The sequence below is a fragment of the Bison bison genome, unplaced genomic scaffold (assembly GCF_000754665.1).
Source record: "Bison bison bison isolate TAMUID 2011002044 unplaced genomic scaffold, Bison_UMD1.0 scf7180017864236, whole genome shotgun sequence".
In the NCBI taxonomy this organism is placed as follows: domain Eukaryota; kingdom Metazoa; phylum Chordata; class Mammalia; order Artiodactyla; family Bovidae; genus Bison; species Bison bison.
Genome location: NW_011494808.1, coordinates 5,995,710 through 6,004,075, shown reverse-complemented (window position 1 = coordinate 6,004,075; position 8,366 = coordinate 5,995,710). Strand labels below are relative to the sequence as shown.

The 8,366-nt window shown below is 42.1% G+C and overlaps 1 protein-coding gene across 4 annotated transcripts in view; it reads left to right on the top strand.

Moving 5' to 3' along the window:
* The first annotated feature begins 36 nt into the window (after positions 1–36).
* RARB (retinoic acid receptor, beta) overlaps positions 37–8,366 on the top strand; it is a 186,783-nt gene continuing 178,453 nt past the window's right edge. Inside the window, exon 1 of one of the 4 annotated variants that reach the window (XM_010846424.1) lies at positions 37–111. Coding sequence is in view for 1 of the 4 variants with exons in the window: in XM_010846420.1 (XP_010844722.1) it covers positions 649–805 (157 nt within the window). In the remaining 3 variants the exon portion in view is untranslated. Of the gene's footprint in view, positions 806–8,366 lie in introns of all 4 variants that reach the window. The other 3 variants (XM_010846420.1, XM_010846422.1, XM_010846421.1) reach the window with 3 other exon arrangements.

Genomic DNA, 8,366 nt, shown 5'->3' with positions numbered 1-8,366 from the left:
AGGAGCGCGCGCCCGGGCCGCGGGCCGCCCGCGCGGCGGGGCTGCTGGGAGTGCTCGGCTCTGTGAGAATCCTGGGAGCTGGTGATGTCAGACTCGCTGGGTCATTTGAAGGTTAGCAGCCCGGGAAGGGTTCACCGAAAGTTCACTCGCATATATTAGGCAATTCAATCTTTCATTCTGTGTGACAGAAGTAGTAGGAAGTGAGCTGTTCAGAGGCAGGAGGGTCTATTCTTTGCCAAAGGGGGGACCAGAGTCCCCGCGCGAGCCGCCCGAGGACGCGGATGCCGAGGACGCGCGCGAGCCGGGCAGGGCTGGTCTGGGCACCGTCCGGGTAGGAGCCGCACCGCATTCCGAAGGCTTTTTGCAGGCGTCCGCTTGGAAGGAGAACTTGGGATCTTTCTGGGAACCCCCCGCCCCGGCTGGATTGGCCGAGCAAGCCTGGAAAATGGTAAATGATCATTTGGATCAATTACAGGCTTTTAGCTGGCTTGTCTGTCATAATTCATGATTCGAGGCTGGGAAAAAGACCAACAGCCTACGTGCCAAAAAGGGGGCAGAGTTTGATGGAGTTGGGTGGACTTTTCTATGCCATTTGCCTCCACACCTAGAGGATAAGCACTTTTGCAGACATTCGGTGCAGGGGAGATCATGTTTGACTGTATGGATGTCCTGTCAGTGAGTCCTGGGCGAATCCTGGATTTCTACACTGCGAGCCCGTCTTCCTGCATGCTCCAGGAGAAGGCTCTCAAAGCATGCTTCAGTGGATTGACCCAAACCGAATGGCAGCATCGGCACACTGCTCAATGTAGGTTTATTTTTTCCCTTCTTCTACCCAGAAAAAAAAAAAAAATGAATTGTCTCTCTTGCATGCAATAAAGACACTGGAAACAAACTGCACTGCTAGCCAGACAAAGGATTTAATGATTTAATGCTGAAAGGGTGTGCTATGCTGGTGTGCATATTGATTCCCTCTGCTGAAAATTTCCTGTTAGATGTTTTCTTCCCAAACAACCCCTCCAGACTCCTGCTCCTCTCCTTTCCAACCCTACCGTGCCTTGAAAATAGTTTAAAAAAAAAAAATGTGCGAGGAGAGGGGAAAAGTAGAGGGTGACCACAGGACTTTGAAACATTCTTCAAGTGAGGCAGTTTGACACATTTGTACAGTTTTTACTAAGATGTATGCAGAGGGGAATTTCACTTTGTTGTTCTTTGGATTGACTGTGGCTATATATATATATATATATATCCCCCCTTGCGTGTTTCAACAATCCAAAGTAATTAAAATATGACATCTTCCTCGCAAGGAATTTGGCCTAATTGAGGTGGCTGCTGCTCCTGAAGTTCACAAACCACCAGTTAAAGCTGCTGCCTCCAGTGTTTTCCTTGTGGAGGAAAGGCAATATTTCTTAGCATTGACCCTGCTGCCACCTTTCCAAGTCACTTTGTTGCTCTAAGAAGTTGCTGTTTTGCTAGAAAACCACTGGCAATGAACACCCCTTGGGCTGAGCCATCCATTATTTCCATATCTTGCAATTCAGCCGGGAACCTGGACGCTGGTTAAAGGAAGGGAAACATAAGTGGGGTAGCCCAGTTTTTTAAAAAAATATTGACTATTTGGTTATCTGATGCTGACGGGGTGCCGAGGCCCGCACTGGTCAACAGTAGCCTGGCTGCAGGCTTGAGAAATGAGCAGCAGTCCCAGAAAACCCCACCTTCGGGTGTCTGCAGTGGGAGCCTGCGGGATGCATTGCTGCCCTGACAGTGATTTAGATAAATGGCTCCGCTATCTATCAAAATGTTTTTAGTACTTTATTTGACAATTCATTGGAGCATTAGCCTGAAAATGACATTTTAAATCTTTGTTTTCAAAGAGGTCAAAGTTTAACTGAAGAAATTGAGTTTTCCTAATAACATGATGGCTTATCTAAAGAAAGGGAAGAAAAAGGAGAGGAAGAGAGGACAATGACAAGATTTAAACTGCCCTCTTCTGAAACTATTTCTTAAGAATAAAGTCTTGCTTCCAGGGCCAGAAAATCAACAGGTTTCTAGCTGAAAAATCAATAACCATTTGATGCCAACAGTCTGGCTGTCTGACTTAATATTTTGTAGAGCCATAAACAGGGTAAAATATATATATATATATATATATCTCTTTTTCCGAAGGTGCCCTCAGTTAGCTGCTCTTGAAATGGCTTTACTTTCCTGGTTCCTGTTTTCTTTCTGAAGAGCTCAAAGAAATTGTTACAAAAATTTCCAACCTACTAAGGATCTTTTAGATCCCTCTGTAGCAATTAAAACAGTATGAACAGTTTCATTTGGAATCTCAGGGAACTAGAGCTGTCTCAAACTTTTTCTTGTGAGAGAAAGTTTTAATGAAACGTTTTTTAAGGAAGGAAAAAAGAATGCTGGGATCCTGGCGTCAAGCTATTAGACCTAATAGACGTTTTACAAGTAGACATTCTTCCTTTTGTAATTAACCCTCCAAAAGTGCCTATTAAGTTGCAGGAGTTGGGGGAAAAGCTTTGTTTGTTCTTGAACAAGTTAAACAAGGGATTTGCCTTATCTGGGGAGAGTGAGTGGTGAATGTGCCATTCACGTAGGGGCAGCCGATAAGCAAGAAGTGTTGATAACAGCAAAGTTCAGCTAATCAAAGAAACTTGCCTTCAAAAAAGTAAATAAAGGCATCTGACAAAGGGATTTCAAAATTTTCAGTGTCTTTATTTTTGTAAGCAGGGCAATTAGTGCTTGCTGTGGTCAGTTTCACAAGGGTTTCAACCCCCCACCCCCCACTCCAGGTTACATGAATAGAATGTAAATATCACTTACGCCCCTGCAGAGTTGGAGGGCTTTTGATGGGTCAGTTTAGTTGTTCAAGTGATTGCATTTTTTAAGCATAAATAAAAGTTCTAACAAAGCTCTGCCATGCGGTGTTTGGCTCAGGGTGGCAAAGCCAGTTAGGGCTTTTGAAGTAAAAGCATATTAGGGCTCCGTTTGTGTAAGTACAAACAACAAAAAAACCCCACAACCTTTCCCATTTTACTTAATGACTGTTTTGACCAGAAGCAGATCTGTTTGTGCTCTTAACAGAGAGGAAGCAGTGGGCAAGAAGGGGAAAAAATAGTACGAAATTCTAACCCAAACTATTTTCTACTCTGAGATCCCTACTTTTTATTATTATTTTTTTTATGGTGTGAGTGTGTGTCTGTGTGTGTGTGGTAATTGGAGTAAACCCTTTGAATGTAAACCATACCAGAAGCATTCCTTAAAAGGTGTTAGAATATTCTTTTTATTTTCCTTTTTAATTTTAAAGACGGAAAAGTGATATGCCAACCAGCTGTCGGTTGGAGTTCAGGCCTGTGAATTGCTTCTGAAAATTCAAAGTCAGGAGTAGCGAGTTACTGAGGGCATGTGGTATGAATAATACGATTTAAGACTGCCCCTGGAGGTGTTGGGAGTCACTAAGTTTCTATTCAGATGCCTCCTGGATTATCTTGGGTTTAGGCTGCTCCAGATGTTTTCAGCATTAATTGCTCAGTGGGCATAGGATAAATCCTAATATTTGTGGTCTAAATATAGCAGTTGCTTTCAGTGAAATCATGAGTGTGACAACTTCTTGGCCCCTTTCCCTGTCTTCTCCCTACTCAACACATCAAAAAACAAAGGAGAAAAAGATTTTTTTTTTTTCCCAACAAGGAGAAATCATCTGTTTTTAAAAACAGCCTATCAATGTACAATGAAAGAAGGAAAGAAGTACCCTTCCCAAAGTTACCGGACCTGAATTTTTGGTATTAAACAGTATCTAAATCCTCTCCTAGTGAGATATAAATTGGGGTCAAAGTGGCAAAATCAAAGATACCCTCTGAAAGAGAGACTAAATAAAGCTTGACAGCCACCGTATGAATTGAATGGGGTTTTGAATAAATATTTCGGTGAAAAGGCTTAATTGTTTTTCTAAAGTAGGACATAATTTTCTGCTTCTCTGCCACATGACAGTGGTTACCAACACCATCAGAAAAAAGAGAAGAAAAGGGAATTCTGCTTACATCTCAGAGAGTGCAGGTTAGGTCTGTTTGAAAGCAACTGGAAGACTCACTAAGTTTTCCTTCCCCGTAGGAAGAAAGCAACGCTAAAATTTTGTCAGTATCCAGATAAGTCGGTACTTCTGGTAGGGAGGCACTGATGTGCAACTTGGGGAGAAAAATGAATAAGTAAATGTTATTACCAGAAAAGGGGAGATTCTAAAAAGTAGGTGGGAATGCCAGAAGTAGACGTGCGCGTCCCTTAAACCTGGGCTGTGGAATGGATGGGAAAACGCCGGGCAGCATTGGATTTCGCAGCCCAAATGCAAAGCCCTCACACCCACACAGGCCTTCCTGTTTTTTGTTTTTTTTCTTAGTAGATAAATGATCAGAATGGCAATTTCTGATAGGTTAGGTGACCTGAATCAGAAGTTTTTCTCCTCATTTTTGAGGCCTGACTCTGACCATGTATAACCAGTCAGTATCATCATGAACTTTGCTTTAAAGCAGAAAAGAAAGTTCTTCTGGATATCAGGTTCTTATAATTTCCCTTCAACATGTTAAGCCCCTGAGATGGCTAAGTAGGAAAGAGAATCTTAACTGTTTTCTCCTTTGTACATTCTTGTGGAATGTAATCGATAGCTGATCTCAGAAGAGAAGTACATTGTAGATGAAGATTATAAATTCTGCACTCAAGGAGTTTATAATCTTTAAAATGAAAACAGTTTTTTAAAGGCTGGGGATTTTTTAAACTAAGAAATTACTGAGAGGAAGATGAAGATGTAAAAGCACATTGCAAAACAGAAAACGCTTCGAGTCCAATAGGATTTATGAAATAGTAAATTCAGTGTTCATTTTAGGGCATCTTAAAAAGAATCTTCCATAGGGTTTGAGTTACGTATAAGTGCCAATAAATTTATTCATAAATGACAGTTTTATACTTTAAATGTTCTCATATAAATTCAGTTAACTATCAATTAAATAGGTTATTTCAGGAATGGGAGTTTTTTTGATGAAAGTTAATCAGAAAAATCTTGGCTGAAAATCTTTCTAAAAGATATTAGTGTGGAATCTTGCCTTTCAAATTACAGGGTAGTTATGGCTATCATACATCTCAGCTTTTCTAGGATAAGCCACTTTCAAATACGCTTGCCACAATTCCCACAGAAGTCACAGAACTATGCCAGATATTCCAGCATTACGACATCTCCCCACACTGCCCCTTGAACCCAGGAGCGGCACAGAAAGCCTTTGTTTGGATCCTATGGTCAGTGTAACTGCAGCTTTCACTCACAGCTTAATTTCTCCATTATAACGGCAGATCGCCCGTGCTTCTGGGTCGTTCTGAACATGAGTTCCTTCTGTGGCAAAGCATAGATCTGTAACTAGAAGGCGTCCCTTGCAATATGGATTTAAGTACTATGACCGAGGTTCTGATGCCTCGTGTGTGTGTGCGTGCCTGCGTGTGTGTATTGGGAGTGCTGGAGAAGTGGAATCACACGCTAAATCCCTGTGTACAAAGCTGTAACAGTTCTTAGCCAGCTTCTTCTTAAAAAGTTGACGTTGGAGGCGGTGGAGAGAGGAGAGTTAACTCCGGTTTCAGATTTATCAGCATCCTGTCTGTAAGTGGCTTGGCCTAAGCACCTCTTGTTAAATAGGAGATGAGATAGCCTGCCCATCTGTAAGATCTAATAACAGCCTCATCACTCAGTATGTTGCCCTGGACGCTCCTCTTTTCCTTCCTGCCTCCTTCCTTCATCATTAAGAAGCATGATTCCCACCCCATCCCAACCTGTTCTAATGAATAAAAAATAAAAGTTGCCAAAAGTTCTCTCCACCCAGGCAGCAGTAGAGTATGCGTTTGCAGGTATGGTATTCTGTTATCTGTCTGGAGCTCCCAGAGCTGCTTAGGTGGGAATTCCAGCAGGCAGTGGAACCGCTGACTTGCTTTTTCTCTGGCCTGGCAGGGTGGGGAGCCGGGAGGGGGGGCCTTTCAGTAAGATAAGACTCCTGGTCCCCAGCATGATAAGGCGGGATAACAGGAACTGACGTCAGGAGGTGACCCCGCCCTGAGGAGCGTTTCCTCTGTCGGGGCACAGGCTCCCGGGCTGATAGAGTGAAGCAGGGCCAGCTTGGCGGGGCGGGGAGCTAATTGAACAGGGCTGATCCTGGGTGACAGTGTCCCTCCTTCCCCAAAGGAGGTTTCTCTGAACAGAACAAAGAATAGCTTGCTGGGGAGGGGGTTTAATAAGAGCAGACTCTGCGATTATAATCTCAGTTTTAGGTTGTCATGTACTGGATATTTGTTTCCCAGCTGTGAACAGTCTCCCTCTGATGTCTCCTAAGACGGTCTATCCAGCAGGCACCAAATATTATCCCCCGTGAATCCTGCCAACTCCCCACGTAGAACCAAATGGGCGGGAATTCACATTGTCAGAGTTAATCCCTGGGACTCCTGTTTACTTTTCTAAACTCCAAGTTCCCACCCCCATCAGCAGCATCTGACGGCAGGTTAAAGCCCTGACACCACCTGGCAGTTTGTCCTTTCCTCTTTCCTTCGTCCTTTTCTCCTAAACTCGATTTAAGAAAAGAAAAAAAATTTTTTTCCTTTTTTTTTTTTTTTTACTGTTTTTTGCCTTTATTAGTGTCTGCAGTTTGAAGTTCGGAGAAGGTCAAATTCTAATGAAAGGATCCTATTTGATTTTTTCAAGTTCATGCCATCATAGTCCACTGTTAAAGATTATGCTCTCTCTTTTTTTTTTTAGGTTTTAGTATTGAATAAGGAGTTATTCTCCTAATTTGACTCAGATATAGTGAAATGTTTTTGTTGTGGTTGTTGATATTGATCAGTTAATATTGGTCACAGATTAAATGTTATCAAAAAATAGCTAAATTTGGAATACTGTGGTAGAAATGATGCAGATAAGACCAGATAAGATGAGTGCATCAGCTAACTGGAAAATGAAGATTCGAATCACATTTATCCTAATACTTCTCTAATTTTCAGAGCAAATGAAGACTTGGGTAATAAATCCCTTGTCTCAAAAATGTTAAAGCTTTTGGGGCTACAGTACCTTTGTCTTGTCATTTAAGTTCGTGATTACAAAAAGGCTGTTTCAGCTTCAAAAGATTTTTTAGGGTCTGGCCTATTGGAAAGCTTGGGGGTATAATTAACTAAAATGGAGATGGAGGCAAGCGAAATTTAGTTCCTGATGTTTTAATTTAGCTCAGTACTGCCATGTGTTATTGAAGAGAATTCTTAAAGGCAAACATAATTATTTCATTATGGTCCTCAGAATGCTTTCATTGGCTTTAATGACAAGAAGCTGTATAAAAAGGCATACATTTTAATTAGTCCTTCTTATATTTACATCAGATAAATAACAAATAATTGATGAAAAACAAGTCTTTGGGATGGATGATTTCACATAGTGTGCTGGTTACAGTTTAACGATGAAACATTTCTCTGTTGCTTTGCATTTTAATTATCCAGACATTACAGTAGTGGGGCCGTGGAGCTAAAATACCATTGTTGCCATTTTATTAAAAAAAAAAAAATCATGATTAATGCCTGTGAATCAGAAGCGGGAAAAGGTAGCTAGAAGCATCTCTCGGAGGAAGTATATTCCAGTCCCATTAATGTTACTACGTTTGTTAGCGCTCATTTTGATCACTTTTATCTTTTACGCTTCATCCTTTGGGATTAAGACTGTCAGGGGTCTCACCTGCGTTTTTATGATCACATCTCCTAAATCCAGTGCTCTCTTGCTTGCTGCCTGTGCTGAAGACTTGGCTGGATGTACCTTGCCAAGTGTGGACTGGAAATCCAGAGAGCCGCCTTCCAAGGGACAGGCCCATTTTACCTCTGATCTTCTAGGAAAACCCATTTCCCATGATCCATCCGTTTTGGTGTACAGAACACTAATTGTTATTATTGATTTTAAATTCCGTGACCATTACAAGTAACCCAGATGACTGGCAGATAAAGGGTAATAATCCATGGAGTTCTGGAACTGGTTCATGTTTGTCTGGGGTACTTTATGTGATCAATATTAACTGCCCCATTGAAACTAACTGCTGTATCAAATAACAGTCAATCAAATGAATGTGCTTAGAGATTATTTATTGAAAGCTCTAATTGTTCACTGGGGCCCTGCTTATAAGAGGGAACAATAGGAAGCGGAGACGCGGCGAGCGGGGTTGGATGTGCTGGGAAAGCTGGAGGATGCAAAACTCGTCTTCTGCTGCGTGGGCCAGGGGTTTCTAAAGGCCCAGGTTGTAAATAGCCTCCCAGGAGTTCCGCTGCCACCTGTGCGTGGGGAATGCTCTGTAGAGGTGGGGGGGGGG